The sequence below is a fragment of the Solanum verrucosum genome, unplaced genomic scaffold, assembly GCF_900185275.1.
Source record: "Solanum verrucosum unplaced genomic scaffold, falcon-dt-bn FXZP01000229.1, whole genome shotgun sequence".
Taxonomy (NCBI): domain Eukaryota; kingdom Viridiplantae; phylum Streptophyta; class Magnoliopsida; order Solanales; family Solanaceae; genus Solanum; species Solanum verrucosum.
The window spans coordinates 4,953,269-4,976,001 of record NW_026020011.1 but is presented as its reverse complement, the minus strand read 5'-3'; the positions used below and the strand labels follow the sequence as shown (position 1 = coordinate 4,976,001).

Below are 22,733 nucleotides of genomic sequence, written 5' to 3'. Positions count from 1 at the left end.
GTTCTTCCTCTTCATCTGATATATAGCCCACCTCGGAGTACTTGGCGCACCATGTTGTTCCTTAGAAATAACTAATTCCTTTGTAGAGTTAACTTGAGATGAATTGATCACATGCACAATATTATTCGTAAGAGCATCAAAAGAAAGTTTATTGGCATTAAATGTTTATCGTTAGTACGAATAAGTGAAATAACAAAATCCTTAAAGATTATTCAACAAGCTTAGAAAGGATCAGCATTCAAAGAGAACCTTACGAAAGTTTAGAAATGCAACGTTTTGACAGATTAAAAAATCTGAATGAAATGATTTTGAATATCGGTTTGTTAGTAAAAAGCGAACACACCTCAACTATCGATAATTCATTTTTCCTATCTAAATGATGATGATATTTTCAATAAAAAATGTGAATAATTGATAGTTAAAATGTGTTCGATAAACATTTTAATGATATAATTTAGATAGAAAATTCGCACACAATTAATCATATATGAAACTCAAAAACTCCAGCTACTTTAGATATATTTTTTATTCTTAAATGTGACGAAAGAAACCGTAAGTACCATAATAATAATAATAATAATAATTTTGTTACAATGAATGATTTATCTATTTTTAATTAAAAATTTCGATTTAGGAGCTTTAAAAAAAAAGAATCTTGAAGAAAAAGTAATTATTGCTTGGCGCGAAGGGCATAGATGTCAATTTGATAACAGAGTATTGCCTATAAGTTGTGACTCTCTTGCCAATTGAGTTAAATATCTTTTTTTTCCATCATACTTCTATCACTTCAATCAAATTTTGTGAACAAAACTTCATTTTTTTTTTCATCATACTGTAATTTTTGTGGTTGAAGCTATGAATTGGTGATCGGTAGGTGTTGATTTTTGCAGTTCTGCAGAAGATCGATTAAGAGATTTTGTGGAGAACTCTATAATTCAGGTGCGTAAATATTGTATCCGATGCATTTATTCATTGCTGAAGATTAGTTGATGTTGTAATTTTGAATTTGAATTTACTCGAAATTCGAATAGAACGAAGTACAAAAAGTTTTATGAGGTCTAGGTTCATAGTTCACTGGTAGACACACGCATCCTACGTGGCGTTTTACGTGGTAATTCGCGTCCTACGTGCGTCCTACATGTATTATGTCATGTAAGACGTGTGTAGCTACTTGTTCAACTTTATACAAGTTAAAGTCTATTTGTGCACACTTAAGAGCATAAATGCTAGTTGAGACCAAGTTAAAGGGTTTGAAATAAATTTTACATATTTGGAAATTACTTCAAAGATATTGTCTATCACAATAATTGATAATTCAAAATATTTAAAAGAGCATATGAAGATATAGTTGTCAAAAGAAAACTTTTTTGACTCTAGAAATTTGAACACTACCACCTAAATTGGGATGGAAGGAGTAGATTATAGTTTTTCCTATCCGTCCAAGTCTCGGGGAACAAAGTTACCTACTACCTATGTTGGATAGAGGTAGGAGGTACCTCTGGATTAGTGGATGTGGTTGCAAGCTGGTCATCGGACTTGATTAATTCATTCTTTGACGATTGAAAGAAGTATTCAGAAATTCTCACCAACTAAAAGAGTAACAACAAAGCAATATACTCAGTGAAATCCTATGGGTGGGGTTTGGGAAGGATAGAGTGTATGCAGACTTTAACCTTTTCGGAGGTGGAGTGGTTGTTTCTGAAATATCCCTGGCTCAAGTAACGCATATCAAAGTAGATCGTGAATTAAAAGAGTATTCAACAATTACATATTAGTGCTATAAATGAAAATTTGTTCATTCTCTCTTGGTGCATGAAAAATAAACACAACATTGACATTTTAATTATGTTAAGGAGTATCACTTAACCATTGCTGATGAATTTATATTCTTGTATGATCTGTGTGTCTTAGTACTAACTGTAAGAAGGCAACTACTATGAAGTGTTTCATCAGAAGTATAAGATCAATTATTGTTTTATAAAACAATGTACTGGATGATAATCTAATCGTTGTGTAATAAATTTCAAATTAGGCAAAAATGAGCTCTCTACAAGGGCCTGTTGTTTTCCCTCTGGTTAGTGGAAAGAAAGCAGGTACACTCAGTTCACCTATAGTGAAGGCTAAGATGCTGAGGAGTGAGTTCTTGGGGTTTAATGGAATACCTAGACAGCAGGATAATGTGGCTCATGTACCACGATCACGTTTAAGCAAGTTGATCGGATGTAGTTTCAGTTCATCATCAAATGATAGTGGTAGTACAGCCGAGAATTTTAACGAAAGTGATGCTGATTATGTGAATTCTAGCGTGGTTGAAGCTGGTATGTTGATTTTATTGTTCAGTGCTTTGTGTTTGACATTTTGTTTGTTGTATTGATTTGTGTTGTTTGTTTTCGTAAAAGTGAATAAAACTATATCTTCACTTAACATTTTTCTTTTAATTACTGCTTTGATTTGCTTGAGCCTAGTGTCTTTCGGAAACAACCTCTCTACCTCGGAGAGGTAATGGTAAGGTCTGCATACACTCTACCTTCCCCAGACACCACCTTGTGGGATTGCACTGGATATGTTGTTGTTGTTGCATTAAGGTTGTGAAGAACCATAGATGGGACCTTCTACTTTTGGAAATGAATTTTCCACAATACGATGAAGTAATATTGTCTAGAATTTTCCAATCTTTTCTTCATGTAATACCCTGTATTCCGTACTTTTGGGTGCGAGATTTCCGTGATACCACTGTTTCACTTAACTTAAGACACAATTAATCAATAACTATCAACACATGTCAAAGTGAAATTGCGATGCAATTTTTATGGTGACTTCCCTATTATCCTGTGTAGTTGAAGTGCATAGCGGGAAAGATGGTTTCATGATTAAGATGAGAGATGGAAGTCATGTGAAATGCATCCATAACAATCCGCAGGGGGTTCATGTACATAATTATGCTCCAAACCCAGCGGTTGTGCTAAAGATGGAGGACGGGACTGGGCTGCTTCTTCCTATAATTGTTTGTATGTACATGATTCATTTATTGTCTTAGTGAACGTACAGTCGCTTGGGAGTCTAATGTTGCGTCTCTATTTTATGCAACAGTGGAGATGTCAAGTGTGCTGCTCATGGCTGCTGTACGCAATGTCCAACTTGTACGTCTTCTGTTTTATATTGATTCTGATAAAGCCATTCAGCGAAAGTTACAGTAAGCATAGCTTTTATGCTGTTACTAAAAGGTACAAATATTTGCTCCGTTTCAGGCCAGACCAACAATGTATCAAGTTTTGAAGGAAATGGTCGAAAAGATGGGCTACACAGTAAGCTTGTTCTTTGTGCATTTACCAGTAAATGCCACATTTTTTCAAGCTTAATCTGACAGTTGTAATTTGAAGGTTAAACTTGTTCGAGTTACCAAGAGAGAGCACGAGACATATCTTGCTCAGTTACATCTAACCAAGGTAGTGTAAAATGTACTAGTTGCTGAATGCTGACCCGATTATGTGTACATTTTTTGTGGTATGCAGCTTTAACAACTTTCATGTGGTTGTACTAACAGTTAGATAACGATGCTGAGAGTATTAGCTTCGATCTTCGTCCTTCTGATGCAATCAACATCGCTGTGAAATGCAAGGTGAAGTAGTTAACAATCCCCTTTAAACCACAAACTGAAATTTTATTTACAATTTTAATTACTTGTGTTGTTTCTAATTTTCCTAGGTGCCGATACAAGTCAATAAAAACTTGGCGTACAGTGATGGCGTGAGGATTGTTGAGTCTGCAGATCTTGCACCGCGTGCTGCCTCTTCTGATGGCCTATTGTTCACTGGGCCTGACAAGTAAGTTAATGTTTTGCAGACATCCTATTCAAAATGAGTTGCATTTGGAAAGTGGGGGGAAATTGTATTATGTTCATTATGTGTGTATGAAAAAGAATTTCTTTCTCATTTGCATTTGTGTGTCACGCATAAACTTGTATAAAGTTGAACAAAATATAGTTCTGACTAGCATTTTTGATTCAGACCCGCTGGGCAGCCATCCACAGATGAAAAGGAGTTTATTCTTGTACGAAACATGCTGGTTGCTGCAGTCGAAGAACGATACAGAGATGCAGGTAGACTTTATTAATAACATATCTACATATTATTATCATGTCAAACATTAACATATATGACTGTCTTGAGGTCTACCTTTTCATGGTGTTAAAATCTTTTTGTTTACTTCCTCCGTCCTAAAATAAGTGTACCTTTTATTCTTTCGAGAGTCAATTTGACAAATTGAGATACTCAAAAGTTAAACAAAAACTACTATAGTTTGCAATTCATCTCATGTCAATATGATGAAAACATACCTTTTAACATGTGGTCAAACTTTACATAGTTTGAATTTCGAGAAGCGAAATGCGATAGATAATTTGGTACGGAGAGTCGTTTTTACTGTAAAGATGGCAAGTTGTACATGTGTGGACACTTGCAGGGAGGGATTTACAGTTGATCTGAGAGATAGTGGCATGACAACATGTTGTCGCCAACCAGATTGGATTTAGAGATCGAGTTTGCTTTCTGTTAAATATCTGATGGGGTACAAGTTTAACGGCCTACTTGTACACATCAAAGTTCGAGGTCATAGATGTCAGTTGAAGTCAAGTTAAATGACATATTTATATATTATGCCGATGTTTTCCTGGTTATTGTAGCTCTTTGGAGGGACAAGCTTACTCAACTTCGATCCAACAAGAATTGGGCATAGCAAGGTGTGTTATTCCAATCTTCTTTCTCAGTGACACTTTTTTTTTCCGCAAATCCAATAGTGTCTTTTTCTTCCTATATACATCGATCCCTTTCGATTTAAACAAGTTTGGGATTCAAAAAATTGATTCCTATAAGAAAATTGCTTCATTTCTAATTACAGGATTGTTGCAGTTTGTTGAAGCAAGAACTCGATATGTATATAGAAACCATTTATCGATACGATCAGCATTGAAGATCAATTATATATAGCTCTTCCTCAAAATATGTATATATTGTATATTTGTATAGACTCTAATGCTAATGTTAAGAAGAAAAAAGCTTAAACTGGTAAAACTAGTTGTTCTTGGCAATGTAAAGAACTAGTGAATATAAGTGTCAATTGGCCTATTAAAAAGTGTCATATTCGAAAAATATTAATTATCATGGTTAAGTTATAAACTATTTGTTCATGGTTTAGTGATTATGGGAAGAAATGTGTTACGTATACATTAGTTTGGTGTTAATATTAGATGCGATTAATATTTTATTTTTCTCTAATTAAGGTGAAAATGTGCGCTAACTATATATGTGAAGAAATGTGTTATGTAATAATTATTCGTTATAGTCTAGTGTGAATATTGGGCGTGAATAAATTAAAGTGAGAATGTATATCAATTATTTAGTGTATAAATATTGAGTGTAGGTAAATTTTAAAGTGTGCGATGTTTTATTTCTATTTTGTGATAATAAAGAAACTATTTCAATTTTAATCGAAAGAAAATACAATTATGAAAGAAATCAAATAAATAGATACTAATTACTATAATTACCAAAGGAATGAAATAAAAAGGCATTAATAGAATTAAAGAATAAATAATAATAAAATATATAACACACTATTACCCTATTAATCTTCTATTATAATCTTCATTCTCCATATATTCTTTATCTAGGAATATATCCTTATCCTGTCTAGTGGCAATATATAATAAAGTTGATAAGTGGCAATACCTTTTATGGTCAGTGTCACTCTTTTACCAAGTCATCATATCTTATTTTGGGAATTATTTTTGTGTATTCCCTTCTTATTTGATCTATACCTTTTATACAAATTTTTGTGCTTTTTCTGTTTTAATTTGTCTATCTTATTTATTTATTTTAGTTTTTGAACATTAACAATTTAAAAGAGATAAATAATAATAATAATTGATTTTTGAAGTTATGCTTGAGTAGGGTTTATTCATATTAGAAATTAACACTAACACTCTGCCATACTTGCCAAATTACTCTTCAACACTCACCATCCAAACACCAAAACAATGGCCGCCATTTTCTCTCAGTTATCTTCTCTCCGATCACCGGAAAACCTCTCCTTCTCCTCCGTTTCCACTCTCTCCCACTCCGGCAAGCAATCGTCTCACTTTTCCGGTGTAATTGTATCTTCTCCGGTCACATTTCCGGCGATACGTCAACGCATCTCATGCCAAACCACCTCTTCAGCAGCAGCTCCTTCTTCCTCGGTTATTGCAAAAGGTCCGGTCCATTTTCTCGATTTTTTCTGTTCCTTTTTGTTTCCGTGTGTTTAATTTGAGCTTTGTTTTTTCCTTTGGAGCTGTCGATTTGATTGATTTTGTAATGCGAGGTTTGATTATGCTTGGAATGTGTTGTCATAAGCAGAAAATCCCGTTTCAATTTTAGGCAGACTTTTGTATGCTTGTTTTAGGTGCTCTTTAAGCCAAAATAGCTTTTTGTAAGTAGTTTTGTGGTGTTTGTGTAGAATGAAAAAAAATGCTTTTATGCAATTGTTTTTAAGCCAAAGTAACAAAAATAAGTCAAAAGACGTAAGCTAGAAATACTAAACTTTTAGCTTTTGGCTATAAGTTATAAGCTCATCCAACCAGGCTCAGAGTCTAGTTTGTATAATCCTTGTTGAAGCCAAGTACTTGATGAGTTATCCATCTCAAGAAAAATGCTTTGAGTGACAGTGAGTGAGAATGCCAGAATAGACTGTGACAAAGAAAAAGAACTTGATAAAAAAAGGCACAGAATTTGTAACTTCCTTGTATAATTTATTTATCCGAAATTCAGATTCTCTTCTCTTGGAACTTTGTCTAAAAGAGCTATATTGTTGCTTATGCTCATATCCTGGTCTAGGAAGTCTATTTTTTATCATTCACATTGGATGATTGAGCTTGTTTGCTTTCTGCTTCATTTGTGATTGAGTGTGTTTTTGGCAGATGGTAAATCAATTCCTGGATGATATCTTTGTTGATGAAATGATTTTCAGAGTCTGATTACATCGAGTTTTTAGAAATGTTTACTTTTCAACAAAAGAGAAAAAAATAATTCTAGTACTTGTGTTCCCAAGTCATTTTTCTTCACAGGCATCCAAACTCAACAAGTTATGTCATTTGATTCAACCAACAGTTAGACGTTTTTGTTAATTTGTAATACTCAGAAAGATGACCAAAACACTACCCTCATATGCTATCTCTACCGGGTAAATTACCTGCCTGCTTTTTGTCTTTTATGGCCAATCAAACACTAGAAAATGATCCAAAAAATGGTTTTTTGGCCGACAATAGAACATTTTCTATGAAAATTATTTTCCATGGAAAACATTTTAGTTTATACCCAACTAACTCTTAGCTGCTTCGTTTACGTTTTCAATTTTTGGTATTTATAGTTTTTGTCAAGTATTTATAATCACCAAAAACCAGGCATGTGTTGTTTAAAATTGTTTGACGTATTCTAGTTTTAACTGTTTTCCTGCTGTGGAGTGAGTATCTTAATTTTTCGTTACTGATTTGGTTAAGAAGAGACATATTTTTGATACACGGACATTTGTATTGTCTATGTTAATGTGTCTGATTGGCCAGTTTCCTAAGAGTTATCTGCCATTATTTGCAAAAAATATTAAAACTGATTGATTTTACAATGATAGCTTGTAAATAATAGTATATGAATTAGAGAAACAACATGTAATTTTCTCCCATTTTTATAACTTGAATGCTAAGAAAATTTATCATAAAGCTACTCATAGTAATAATTTGTCAAAAGAGCATGTTTGGCAATGGCTTAAACCTTGTCTTTGGATCAATGATTGCTAAGATATGATATGAACATGCTCAAGTATGTGTTGTTAAGTACAACTTCTTATCAGAGTCTGTTGAGGCTGGATATTTCTAACATGTCTTTGTAATTTTCTATTCCAGGAACTGCCAATCAAAAGGACTTTCTACACATTAATGATTTCGATAAAGCCACTATTTTGAACATCTTGGATCGAGCCAGAGAGGTTAAAGAGTTGCTGAAATCAGGAGAGAGGACATATCTCCCATTCAAGGGTAAAACTATGGCGATGATTTTTGCTAAGCCTTCCATGAGGACACGTGTTTCTTTTGAGACAGGTTTTTACTTGCTTGGAGGACATGCAATCTATTTGGGACCAAATGATATACAGATGGGTAAGCGGGAAGAAACTCGTGATGTTGCCCGTGTTCTTTCTCGCTATAATGATATCATTATGGCTAGAGTTTTTGCTCATCAGGTATGCTGGTGAGTTTTCTGTTGTGACTTTTTCCTGGTGCTTGGTAAGAATTAAGGCTTGTAAGAAGCATTGCATAATATTTTTATATGTTGTAGTCTTATAGTTGTCCAGTCCAAAATTTTTATATCTTTGATTAAAGCTGCTCTTGGCAACAACACCCAGTGATATCCCACAAAGCCGCTTTTGGCAACTCCATATAATAGTTGAAACAAATCTGTTTATTTTTCCTGGGGGCAGTGAGGAGAAGGTTGGGGGTGGTGCGAAGAGAAGGCTCATTTATATTTGGTGATCCTACAAACTATGTATGATTAAACTCTATTGACATTTGACTCCACGGACATCAAACTGTTTTTGTTTTTGTTGTTCCGTTTTCTCTAGGTTTACAAAGATGCAAACCATCAATGATTGTTCAAATTTGGTCCTAGCTTTATTTCTGATTTACTATATCTTACAGATGATGGCAGTTCGATGATGTTGCTGTACCTCTCCCAGCAAGTTAATTGAGTGTAGCCATTCATGTCTAATTTTCTTTAGGCGTTGCTTAAATAGAAATGTGGGCTGAATTATCTGTCCACTGAGTTTAAGAATATTTCCCCCTTTTCTTCCATTCCCACTGCAAATCAAATATTGGTATCCATTGTATTTCTTTTCTTTTGCAGGACATTCTTGATCTAGCTAAATATGCAACTGTGCCTGTGATCAATGGCCTGACAGACTATAACCATCCTTGTCAAATAATGGCTGATGCCCTTACAATGATTGAACATGTCGGCCAGCTGGAAGGAACTAAGGTTAGCTCTTTTTTAGTTTTCCTGATGAAATAATCACATTTTATTTATGTTCATCCAGAAAATGCAAATAGAGCAGATCTCAATCAAAGGGCATTAAGCTCCTGTACATGTTCACCTGCACTTCTAAACAGAAAAAAATGAGCATAAAAAATCCAAAAAGTGTTCTATATTATCAACATTGTTCTTCTTACAAGTTACACCAACTAAAATGATTCATTAAACAGAGGGTGGTGGATGTGGAAGTTAAAACACCTCAAACATCTCAGATTTCTTTCAGATAATTTTAACCATGTTTGGTAAATAGATTTTAATAATCTAGTGGTGGCTGCAAATTTAGGTTGTCTATGTTGGAGATGGAAATAACATAGTGCATTCGTGGCTGCTTCTGGCTGCGGTGATTCCATTCCACTTTGTTTGTGCCTGCCCCAAAGGTTTTGAACCTGATCAGGAAACAGTTGAGAAAGCACGACAAGCTGGAGTCAGCAAAATCGAGATAACTAATGATCCAAAAGAAGCTGTTAGAGACGCTGATGTTATCTATGCAGATGTCTGGGCCAGCATGGGACAGAAGGAAGAAGCCGCACATCGCCGCCAAGTATTTCAAGGATTCCAGGTAGGAGCATGAGAAATGATAACCTTAAACCAACTGTGCCCTAACTTATCAAATAAACTCGAACTCTGTCTGTACTGAAACATGCTTGACATTATTTCTCTACAGGTGGATGAACAACTGATGAAACTAGCTGGAAAAAAAGCGTATTTTATGCATTGTTTGCCGGCAGAAAGAGGAGTGGAAGTTACCGATGGTGTGATCGAAGCACCAAACTCCATTGTGTTCCCTCAAGCTGAGAATCGCATGCATGCGCAAAATGCAATTATGCTTCATGTTCTTGGCTTGTAAATGCCCTTCATTTGGCTTAAAGCACAACCTTCTTAGGACCTAGAAGCAAATTTCCTTCTTTTCTCCCTAAACTATACTTTGTTTGGAACATTGAAGAACTTAGACCCTCGTTGTGCATATAATTTGAACTTTTCTAGTATTAATTTGACACTCGTGTTGAAAATATTCACTTTGAAAAGATTTTGTTATCTTATCAAACAAGCTATTAATCATTTGAAACTAGATGACATTTGAGGAAGGTAGAATGTATATAGGTACTGAGATTGTTTTCGAAAGACCTTTGGTCAAGTGCATGAAACTTGATTAATAAAGGAAGAAAGCATAGCAATTAATAAAGGAAAATTATGCGAAATGACAAACATTTATAGTGTATTATTTAATTTAGTTATAGTTTCAGATATTTATGATTTGCGGCTATAATTTCTTAAATTTTTCTATGAATGTATAATTTGGTTTCTGATTGTATATATTCAAATTTGTATATGCTTATTCTAACTTTTTGTATACAATTTGTTGATACATTTTGATTTGTATCAGTTATGAAAAATTCATAATAAATTATCACGTTTGTATTTTGTCAAGCTATATGTATAAACAGAGTTTTGAAAATTTTCTAAATGTATAAAGACAATATTTATATATATACTTACTATATTTGTATATTGGTCTATAACAAATGAAACTATAGCTATGGAGCGTAGTTAGTCAAACATTAGCTAAGCAAGACATCCTCTAACCCTACTAACTTTCTATCCCAATACGTAACTCCCACTCTTTCTCATCTAAAGTCATGTCCTCGGCAATATGAAAGCTACACAATGTGTTGTCTAATCACCTATTTTCAATAGTTTTTCGGCCTACATGTACCCCACCACACACCCCCTACAACCATACTCTCACCTCTCCTCATTGGGGCATTGGTGCACCTCCTCTGCATGTATTCAAATTATCTTAGTCTAACTTTCCTCTCGTCCGTCACAATAATAAGTAATATGATTATTTTACTACAATACTCATATCAATTGATGCATATGTCGAGAGTAAACATGTAATAAAAATATATTTCTCTTGATATATTAAAAGTAACTAAATAAAAATGAAAATATATTTTTAATACATCATCATTAAGTAAAATTGAACCAAAAACCCCCTTCCTTCCCATTAGACTTGAAGAAAAAGAAACCAAAATCCGAATCACATACGAGTGTGATTCAATCGAGTGAAGATGTTCAGAAACCAGTACGACACCGACGTGACGACATGGTCGCCGGCGGGAAGGCTATTTCAGGTAGAGTATGCAATGGAAGCAGTGAAACAAGGTTCAGCAGCAATAGGTCTTCGATCGAAAACTCACGTGATTCTCGCGTGCGTCAACAAAGCTAATTCCGAACTTTCATCTCACCAGAAGAAGATTTTCAAAGTTGATGATCATATCGGTGTTGCCATCGCCGGACTCACCGCCGACGGCCGTGTGCTTTCTCGGTATATGCGTTCGGAGTGTATCAACTATGGTTATTCTTATGAATCAGTGTTGCCTATTGGTCGACTTGTTGTTCAGCTCGCTGATAAAGCTCAGGTGAGAAAATGCTTATCAAAACCCCTAGTTTATGTTTTGCAATTGCTTCTGCTAAACTGTTGTTGTTGTGTATGTGCGCTTTTATTGTTTGTTGATGAAGTGAAATGCTGTATTTGAATTGTGGAAATTGAGGGGTTAGGGTTTTAGTTTGGATGTTCCATTTGGTTTCTGCTCAGTATCCTTGTATTTAGTGAAATGAAATTGCATTTTAGCTGGGATTTGAAAACAAAAACCGTCAGAAACCTGCTCATGCTTTCAGTCGTTCTGTTAGCTCTAGGCAGGAGTGCTACCAGACAGGAGGAGGGAGGAGCTAAAGCGTGTAGTTCATAATGGAAAAAAGGACGCATTACTCCAGGAGCAAAATTTTGCTCTCGACATATCCGTGGTTATTACTATGAATTAGCTGTGTTCTTACATTATCACGAATCAGTTGTTCAATATAAGCGATAACGTTCCTTTCATTTATTACTACTTCAAATCTTTGTTTAACCACCAGCTCTGACCATACCCAGGAACTAGTTTATGATCTTGACATGTCTGTGTTTATTACTATGATATGAATTAGCTGTGTTCTTACATCGTCATGTATCATTTCTCCAATGTGAGAGATAGTGTTCTTTTCATTTATTACTACTTCAATCCTTTGTTTGACCACCAAACCTCCGTTCATTCTTTTTTCTAGTTTACCTTTTCTTTTTGGCAAGTAAGCTATAATATTTTTCAAATAAAAAGGGAGGGTCATAGTGTGTTCCATTTATTATCTATGTATGCTGCATAAGAGCATTTCTGGACTGAATGTGGGAAGCAGTTTGTTGATGTGGTTTTGTGCATAACCTTCCCTGTGCCAGCAATTGCACGAGCTCACATTTCATTTTTTGATAACATTCCTTATTTATGGGATGCATATTCTTAAGATACTGTTGGACCTTAATTTCCTGTTGACAACTTAAAGTTCAGTGCTATCATGAGGATGAAGTAGCGTAGGAAGCTGAGAATCAAATGTAAGTTGGTTAAGCATGCACAGTGTTTTTTCCTTCCGCCTTTGTGAACTTATGCATTGCATTCTAGATGTATTTAGTGATAATCTAGCTACTTTCTGTTACAAATAGAGGAAGGTCGCAGTATCTATGAACTGATAATCAACTCCACGAAGTGTACCTTCCTTTAATCCATTACTAAATCACAGACTGTAGCTTTAGGAAGTGACAATAGAATAGGTGAGAAGTAGCTGAATGCCCTGTGAATTAGCGATGGGAGCTCTCTCTCTCCCTCTTAATTGGCCAATATTTCGGTGATTAGGTTTAGATATAACATGTTAGAAAAGATCTGTAGTTGATTGGCATAGGTTCTGGGGTGATTTCGCTTGAGATCTTTGTATATTTTCAAGTGATTCTCTGATTCTGCTGATGTAGAGCTTTCGAGATCGCTGATTCTACTGGTGAGAGCATTCGAACAAAGATTTTTCAGAATGTTAGTGCTTTTAGCAAAACGCTGCAACTCTGATACAGCATTTAACTAATTGCATATGAATCATGGTTTCTTAGTAAGTTTCAGATATGATGTTCATTTTTTTCCTTCTTACTTCTCTATATGTACTCTATGAGATTATTTTTAGTTGGAAGAAAAGGGGTCATAGAGGTAGGCACTAGGCAGTGTACTACTGGTTGTAGCATAGCAGAATTATTTTTCATTTGGCATTTTACTGATTATCTCAAATTCTTATTTAAGTATTACTATAATCAAGCATGGTATAAATCCAGACTGTTTGAACTGTCTTTCAAATTAGTGCTTTCTTGTTAGTCTCCCTCCAGAAGTATTACACCAATTAGGTGGTAGACTAACCAGGTAAAGAAAATCGTGTTTATTGTAAGCCACAACTATTTACCATAACCAATTCGGACAAGGGAGTTTCAACTGCAACCTTCAGTGTTTTTTGTAAGCCACTACTATTTACCATAACCTTCAGTGCTCCTTGCATATGTATGTCCTTTATTGTCATGCTCTTCCGTTTAATTATCTGGGGCAAGTTATGTCTAAGTTGCCAAGTGGAGGTTTGCTAATATTTTAGTTTATTAAGAGGAGAGTTTAAATGTTCATTATTTAGCGTATGATAAGAACTTGTGGGCTCACATATTACTTTAGGTTTTCAAAACAGAATAGGAAGTTGTATCTAGGTGAGTAAAATAGTTTCTTGTAACTTGTGTGAACTATGATATATTTTAGAAGACTTTCTTTAGTACCCAATAATCTGTCTGTTTCCCTTTGCTAGATTATAAACTGACATACATATGCTGCTACTTGATAAGGTGATTTCAAAAGGTTGATGTCTATTTTCCTTCAATATTCTATTGACATCCTTTTGGGACCAGGTTTGTACTCAACGGTCCTGGAAACGACCTTATGGCGTTGGCCTGCTTGTTGGTGGGCTGGACGAATCCGGCGCTCACCTCTATTACAATTGCCCTAGTGGTAACTACTTCGAATACCAATCTTTTGCCATTGGGTCTCGGTCACAAGCTGCAAAAACATACTTGGAGTGTAGGTTTGAGAATTTCACTGATTCTTCACGGGGAAGTCTGCTTAAGGATGCACTTTTCGCGTTGAGGGAGACATTGCAAGGAGAGAAGCTAACGAGCACGAATTGTACTGTTGCTGTGGTAGGAGTAGGAGAAGCTTTTCATATGTTGGATAAAGAAACTATCCAAGGATTGATCAATGAATTCGAGTTAGCTGGTGAAGAAGATCCTGCTGCAACCACAGATGCAGCTGCTGATATCGAACCAGCAGTACCTGAAGCGGGTGCCCCTACGGATAAAGGTGCTGCACCAATGGATATATGATGATTCTGTTGGATCTTGTTCTTGTTGATAGAATATTGAGGTTTCATTTCTACACAGTGGACGATATTCTCTTGTTGAACTATTTTGTAAAGTAATATTTTTAGGAAAAAATGTCAATTTTGTGCCGTCCTTGTCATTAGAGTATCTTTTTTGAACAAAATATTTTTCCCTTTATTCGAAGATTCTAGTCATCTTTTGGTGTACTTCTCAAGCTTTTAATGGAACATGACTGGTCAGTTAAAAAGGTGTACCTCTTTTGATTTCTGATAAGTCACCAAAGTTGATAATTGGAAGAAAAAAAAAGGTCCAATTGAAAGGTTTCAAAACAAGATTCCTTTTTATTTAAAAATCTCAAAAGGGCAAAAGAATTAGTGGTTGGAAACTTGCAATGTTAGCATCTTACACCTGAGTATAACAAGGAATTTCAAGTGCAGTATGACATACATAGTAGGTGTGCACTGGAATAATCGAGTTACGCCAGAGGTGGATTCATGATTTTGAGTTCTGAACTTTTATATTTGTGCGTATTTAGTTGTTTTCGTAACACACGCATTGTGATTGTATTTACATATATAGTTTGGATCAAAACTACAAGATTCTGCTGAATCTATATGTTAAAGCCTAACTTCGCCCCTTGGTGTGTGCAAGCTAGCCCTGACACCATTGCGATAAAAAAATATATTCTCCATGATTGCCATTTACCAATCATTTGAAAGAGGACCATGAACCAAAGAACACACTAGTTTCTTAGTGAGAAAGGTGGGGCTAAAATCACTTATATGTACATAGATTCCTGCTTCAACTTCTCGAAGAATATTACTTAAAAATATTGTGAATAAGGACCCTCCACTATAGCATTAATAAGGAATCCTCAAGCAAGTTGTTTAAAAGGGGATAATCTCAGTGAAAGGTAATACATAGTTTTTCAGTTCTTATCATGTAGCTATATATTGTTTCTGACCAATCAGGGTTTTGACGGAACTGATAGGATTCCTCCATTATTAATCAGACGTTTCGTATTTGAGTTTGAGTCATGAACACAACAAAATTCTGTTAGAGAGTGTTTTTACCTGAATTTAGATTAGTTGGGTTCCAATATGGATACCGGAATTATTATTTGTGACCTCACTTAAGCATCTACCTATCCAAATCACTTAAATGAAAAATAGCCGGTGAATATATGTATAATTCATGTATAATATATATGTTTATCGATTAGGAAAAGTAAATAATAAAATCTAACCCGCTATTGGTTTAAAATCCCATTTTGCAGTAAATGATACTTTAGGAATTTCTCTTTAATTTTCTTACCATTGACTCCCACAATCCTATAATATATGTCAGCAGAATAAATCTTCCTTAATTGCCTTTTGCAAACTATTTGTTTTGTCATAGTGCATATAGCATAGTCAAAAACACTATATCACACATAGTTGACTCTGAAAAGATGAGCTACTTGAATATATAATATTTGTGACCATATATTTTTGACCTCATATAAGATAAGATATAAATTACATTATTTATCGATATGGGGTGTGGTGGGACTGTCTCATCCTTAATCAAAGGTTTTGGGGTTCGAGTCTTGATATGGAGAAAATCTTATTGGGAGTGTCGCCCCCAATTGGGCCTTGCAATGTGCGATTTGAATTTAGTCGGGGCTCTATGTGAACTTCAGACACGGATGGAAAACAAATAATAAATAATAAATTATATTAGTTGCGTTTTTAACAATTTAAGTTTTTAGATTAGGCGATTGATATAATTCGACATGATATTATAATAGGTAGAGATTTTAGATTCAAGCCTACCAAGTTTTTGTTAAACATTTTATATATAATTTGAGTCGAATGCAGTGTGTACTAACACATTACATCCTCTTAAATTCGCCCCTATAAATTATTTCATTAGAAAAAACATCCTAAACCTTCTCAATATTTTTGAAGGATCTGAATATCGAACGCATAACTAATATTGTTTTTGAAGAATTCGAATAACATAGTCCACAGTTTCATAAAGATTATACAATAAAATATCCTTCATGACTACCAATCATAAAGAAGACAAAACAATACAAACTTTAGGGGAAATTGGGGTGCTTTATTCCATATCATTTTCAAATAACAAGATTCTTAAAATACTACAAGACTGATGTTATATATCAAACATATATAGATTGCTATAGCAACTTTTGCAGAATATTTACCTATGAAATTTCGAGAATGAGGGCCCTCCACTACAAACAACTTGTCTATATATAATATATTCTCCCTCTTTCTAATAATCTTCAAAGGTTTCAGAATCGGAGGAGGAGTTAGAATTTAAAGTTATTATGAATATTAAATTTGTCATTGAACTTCAACTTATTTTAGTTGTTAAGTTCGTAATTAAATACTTATACATAGTTTGATAAAAAATTTTAGTACAAATGCATGATTTAAACAAAAATCACTATTAAAAAAAGAAGTCACTCAACAATATTTAGTAAAAAAATATAAAATTACCCAACTTGATTAAAATATCATATAAAGTCACTAAACTATAATTTGTAGCGTCACCTAAGAATATATTTTACTTCTAATAAGTCACAATCTATTTCTTTTTGTAACCAAGAAGTTACTTAACTATGCTCAAATATCATATCAAATATTCTTTGTTTTATTTTCTCCTAATGACTTCTTATTTATTTTCTCCTAATGACTTCTTATGATATATATTTTGGCAAAATTGAGTGGCATTTTACAACAAAAAATAATAATTAAAAGAAGTTTGATAACTCTTGTGATACTTAAGTAAAATTGGGTGATTTTTAATTATAAAAAATAGTTTAATAATTTTAGTGCTATATAAATTAATAAAAAAAAAATGTAGAAATGACAAGATAAATTAGATATTTATGAAAAAAAATAATGATGTAGAGGATGATTGAAAAAGAGGTTCAATTTATAGGGAGAGTGATGTGCAAAGATTCACTACAATGCCACTGTTGTAGACCAATGAAAAGGAATGTAGCGCAATATGATAGCGCCTTTATTTTCAATAATATAAAAATTGACTGACCATCTAAAAAACCAATCATACAGTCGATCTTTGGACAACATTGATTTTCTTTATTTGTGCAAACCTTTAATTTTCAAATCAGGAAATATAAATGTTAGACAAAAAGTAGTGTGGTCAATTCAATTAGCTTGAAAGTCATTTAACTTGTATCCTGGTGAAACATTAGATATTGTCTCAATTAAGAATCATATTCATATTTTATCAGATGTCTCGATCATTCTTGTCAAGTTTTAGTTAATATAGAGTTATTTTTGTTGGAAAGTACTTTAACTTTTAATGTAAAACTTCTTTTCATAAATTTAAATTTAATCAGACCTCTCGATAGACTAGTACTAAACAAACGAAAACTAAATTAAAAGTAAAAAAGAAGAATCATATTCTATTGTACACCATGTACAGTCAGAGCATAAAGTTCTATTCAAAAGGATCTACTTGACATAGATTCCAAACAACATGGAATAATGTGCCTAGTTAATGGTACATATATTCGTGTCCAACGGTACTTGTTTATTATTGACTTTACATAATAATTTTTAAGAAACTATAAATAAAAGGGTAATTTTATTATATCATTTTTTGAATATAATAAATACAATGTCTAGAAAAATGTAATAGAAAAATGATTATAATTAATGATAAGGATCAATTAGGAACTAAGTGTAAAATTATTCATTGATTTCATAAAGTGGATAAGTATTGTTAGACATCCCAAAATAGTATAGTGGACAACTACTGTTGAACGGAGAGTATATAATATTTAGTCTACCCAATCTAGCTAGTTGGTGCAGAATGATATTGTTGATTATGGATAAAAGTTTTACTTAACATCCATCCAATAATGTTAGGGCACTACGATTTTTTTTAAATAATTTATCTTCTAAAACTATGGCCAAGAAAACTTTCAAAAAACAAATAGAGATTAGAAAGTCAATTTGTTTTATCCAATAAAATGTTGGTGATGAATTCCTCTTTGTAATGTTCGTTTAGTAGACAACAAGTAAATTGCATAAGCCCTTAATATACTATCGAAAATAAAGTGAAGATATACACAAACAAGATATCCAAAAAAACTAAGAAAAATGATCAAATAAAGGAACTCCTAAGCATTTGACGATCTAGATATGTTGATATATCAATGGTGACTCAATTAATTCGAAAAATCATTCTTTAGATTTAAATTTATGTTTTTGATGATTTCATGCTTGATAAATCTTGATTGAATAGAAAGGGGCTAACATCAACACTAGAATTTGAATGATCACACACTTTAACGTGCTTATAGAAATAAAATTAGGGATCTAAATCCTATGGACCAGCTAGGTGATCCACTTGCTTATGATGATACTTCAAAATACTTTATCCTATTTTTCCCTCCACATGCATCTTTCCATTAGTTTCATTTCATATTGCTGACAAGAATCACATTTATGTATAACTAGATCCCCTCCTAGAAAAGGAAAAAGAGATTCCCCAACTAGCTACTCCCAACACTTCCCTCATTTTTTTAAAATAAAAATAAAAATAAAAATTATGAGAGTGGTGTCTAAACTAGGGGCGAAGAGGCGGAGTTAGAATTTGGCTTACGAATCTGAATGAATTTAGTAGATTTGATCTAAATCATGTATTTATTATTTCAGAATTTAATTACTTTAAGAAGAATTTCGAATCCATTAAATTCAAATTCTTGTTTCGCCTCTGAATTTTGAGCTAAACACCTTGTATGTATCTCAGTAATTGCATCAGATATTTATAATCAAACAAATTAGTATAATAGTAAAGCGTTTATGCCAACTTGTTTGCACTTTGATAATTTCATCAGGTAACTGTTACCTTCACTAGAGGCGGAGATGAAGTTTTGTCATGTGTTGAATAAATTTTGTTTTATAAAAATAAAATAAAATTAGTCAATTGTATTGTGTTGAGAAATTCATTGAGTATATATAGAGAATTTATTCAGAACTTAGAAAACTGTCTTTTTTAAAATTTATAAACGTAAAATTTGAATTTGCATCTACCACCACCAACATAGATGCCAGTTAATTTTATCCATCAAAATCTAGACAAATAAAAAGACATAACATATTTATTTATTTGTCTCTTTTGGAATTTCCGAGAGAAACAATATTTCTATCTCCAAAATTAGGGATAAAATCCACATAAACACTTCACCTTTTTAGAGCTCATTTGATATTATAAAATTACACACAATATATTGTTATTGCTATTTCTTTTGAAATTTAAAAAGTAATTTATTTTAATTTTTATCCACTTCATTAACGATCAGGCCACACCTTGGATGCCACCTTTCTCCTCCATCCCTATAAATAACAAAGCTTACCCATCTTGTCCATACAATCCCCTTGACTTAATTAGACCTAAGTACTCTAGTTTCTTCTAGATCTTCTTCTCCTACTTCCAATTACTTCTCAACACACAATGGCCAATTGGACAAAAAACCAAAACAAGAAATTTGAAGAGGCATTGGCTTTATTTGACAAAGACACTCCTGATAGGTGGCATAATATTGCTAGGTGTGTTGGTGGAAAATCAGCAGAGGAAGTGAAGAGGCACTATGAATTGCTTGTCAAAGATGTCATGAAAATAGAAAATGATCAAGTTCCTTTGCCCAATTATAGGGGTGCTAGTAGCAATGGAAGAAGTTATGCCAATGAACAAAGGTATTGTTAATCTTATTGTATTTAACTTATATTCACTGACAGTGAAATGCACATCGTACATTTTTAACATGTCGTATATGTTACTTGTCTTATTTTTCATGTTACTAATTCCACATGTTACGGGAAATTACTTGTAATATATATCTATATTGTTTAGATTCTTAAAAGAATATCGAGGTGCATATCGAGTCTTCCATAAGTAGTTCATTTTTTAAGAAACGACACGAATGACAACAGTTTTAGAGAGTTCGATCAAGCTGAAAAAAATAACTAGTAATTATCTCAAGAGATCCATTAGTGTTACAATATTTTCATATTGTATTTACTCTCTCCGTCCCTTTTGACTTGACATGATTGGTATACTGAGTTTATTATTTTACCGCCTATTAATTGATAGAGTCTTAAATGTATTGATTCACTATATTTTTCAAAGACACTAACTCAATGTTAATAAATTGAGTGTATAATACGAAAAAAAAGGGTCCTTCTTTGATTTGTCTTAAATGACAAGTAAAAGGGAAAATTAAATTAGGAAATATTTGACAAGTAAATAAGGATGGAGGGAATATACTATAAATGTATATTACTTGAATATTTATATTTATGCTAATTAAAGACATATTTAAGTTTAATAAAGTACTTAGAAACTTCTGGATTGTTTGATATTTTACTATTTTAGGAAGCTATAAATGTTGCTTATAATATTTTAACTCCTAATTAAGCAATCCCACATGAAATTTAATCCTACTTGTTTAATTAAGCTCCAAGTAACCCACATGAAATCTAATCCCACTTTGTTTTAGAGCACATGCATATTGTCCTACATCTTAATTAATCTCTGACCACATTATTATTATTATACAAAACAAAATTGTTTAACAATTATATATTTGTCTTAATAAGTATATCATCACATGATGTACACATATTTAGGTAACTTTGGTACCTAATATGGAAACAATCAATAACGCTTGTATTAATATAAGTTGTTTATGTCACATCTTTTTTGTGTAAATGTCAAATATTTTATACACTTAGTCGTCCTTTTTTTTTAAAAAAAAAATACCCTTCAGGTTAAAAACATTTTGTAATATTAGTGTTATGTAACATGTTAACACGTTGTTTGCCTAATATTTTAAGTTTTCGTTTAAATCAGTGTATCGAAATTAATTTTATATATTTTTAATAATTTCTCTTGAACAGGCTTATGCAGAATCTGAGGTTATAGCAAGAAGAAAATTGCATCGATGTATAATATCATCTAATTACCAGTACTATAAAATGCAAACAAAAATTAATCCACGTTTATTTTATGCTAATATGTATTAAAGTACTTTGCTTTGTTGCTAAAATGTATAACATGTACGCAAATAATACCATGCTTACTTTAATTTTCTCTTTTTCTTTGAATTTTTGTCTTACGGATGTCAATTTTCTTGATTTACGTTCATAAAATATATGAATGTATGTATGTAGAGTTGACAATATGAATTCAGTTGAGTCAATAGCTTTGACTTGAAGATTGTATTTCTCTTAGAAATGCATTAAACATAGAAAAATTAGCACTTGATCTAAAAAAGGTTTAAATTGCGCACTCAAAGAACGATATATAGCAACTACAAATTTCCCCGAATTCTAAAAAGTAAAAAAGTTAAGTTCAAGATCTATAAGTTTTAAATCTTGAATTCAACGAATACTTCACTAGGTGCAAAACAATCACATTGTATAATCATATTTCCATCTTGAATCGATTATCAAAAAGAAATATGTGATTTAGATCAATATGTATCTAAGTTTTTAATTTTTTTATAACTTCATCAAATATTAAAGTTTGAGAGAATTGTGGGATTCAAAGCATGAGGTCAAAATTACCTAATTTATTATTTGACTATCAAATAATAGAAGTGATATTTGTGTGGTGACAAGACTTTAAAAATTATTATTTAAATATGTCATGATATTTATATGCTAATCAAAACTTGTTATTAAGGTTAAACTGAAAAATTCAATTAAAATTGTCACCAAGTTCAAAAATATATTATTCTTTTCAGAGTGGACTAATAAGAACATATATTTTTTTTAAATAAAAGGAGTATTTATTTATCATAGTGAAGACATTTCTACCGTGCTAGGGTACCAAGTAAGACGCACCACTCATTTCGTAAAGTTAGAATAAATAAGAAAAATCGATCAACTACAAATCTAGAATTTAAAAATAACTAACTTTAATGGACTAAAAAATATATATATTCCATAGTGTATAAAATGGAATATACCATATTGAGGCATATGATTTGTTGTTTTTCAAGATAGTGTGAGAGAGAAGAAGAATAAATTTGTACTCGCACCAATATTTTACTCTAATCCAAGTAAATTAATTTTGGTAGTTAAATCATAATTGTTAAAGTGATAATACATATGTCAAGTATTATTATTTTTATATAAATATTTCATGTGGGTAAGTTTTTATCGTATTTTGATATCTTAGGTATAATTAAGTATGAACCTCATTTTTATTCGCGCCAATATTTACACCAAATCATACTAATTTATCATGATTAAATTTAACAGATACACCAAATTAAAGGGTGCATCCTTTCCGGTCCTTTCGAGGTCCTCCCA

At 32.7% G+C, this 22,733-nt stretch overlaps 4 protein-coding genes across 4 annotated transcripts; all 4 read left to right on the top strand.

Annotated features, from left to right (window-relative positions):
• The first annotated feature begins 808 nt into the window (after positions 1–808).
• LOC125820098 (bifunctional nuclease 1-like) lies at positions 809–5,136 on the top strand. The gene is made up of 11 exons (XM_049499516.1): positions 809–939; positions 2,033–2,318; positions 2,838–3,008; positions 3,091–3,140; positions 3,249–3,305; positions 3,381–3,446; positions 3,545–3,619; positions 3,706–3,824; positions 4,008–4,099; positions 4,682–4,738; positions 4,897–5,136. Exons 2-10 carry the CDS (start codon positions 2,039–2,041, stop codon positions 4,732–4,734), a joined length of 963 nt encoding a protein of 320 aa, XP_049355473.1. The 5' UTR covers positions 809–939; positions 2,033–2,038; the 3' UTR covers positions 4,735–4,738; positions 4,897–5,136.
• Positions 5,137–5,953: 817 nt separating this feature from the next.
• LOC125820096 (ornithine transcarbamylase, chloroplastic-like) lies at positions 5,954–10,112 on the top strand. The gene is made up of 5 exons (XM_049499514.1): positions 5,954–6,248; positions 7,931–8,265; positions 8,925–9,056; positions 9,394–9,669; positions 9,775–10,112. The coding sequence occupies exons 1-5, from the start codon at positions 6,035–6,037 to the stop codon at positions 9,955–9,957; spliced, it is 1,140 nt and encodes a 379-aa protein (XP_049355471.1). The 5' UTR covers positions 5,954–6,034; the 3' UTR covers positions 9,958–10,112.
• A 1,014-nt stretch (positions 10,113–11,126) lies between these two features.
• LOC125820102 (proteasome subunit alpha type-1-A-like) lies at positions 11,127–14,489 on the top strand. Its single transcript, XM_049499521.1, has 2 exons — positions 11,127–11,533; positions 13,903–14,489. Exons 1-2 carry the CDS (start codon positions 11,183–11,185, stop codon positions 14,371–14,373), a joined length of 822 nt encoding a protein of 273 aa, XP_049355478.1. The 5' UTR covers positions 11,127–11,182; the 3' UTR covers positions 14,374–14,489.
• Positions 14,490–19,816: 5,327 nt separating this feature from the next.
• Positions 19,817–21,447, top strand: LOC125820109 (protein RADIALIS-like 3). Its single transcript, XM_049499530.1, has 2 exons — positions 19,817–20,111; positions 21,315–21,447. Exons 1-2 carry the CDS (start codon positions 19,870–19,872, stop codon positions 21,337–21,339), a joined length of 267 nt encoding a protein of 88 aa, XP_049355487.1. The 5' UTR covers positions 19,817–19,869; the 3' UTR covers positions 21,340–21,447.
• The last annotated feature ends 1,286 nt before the right edge of the window (positions 21,448–22,733 follow it).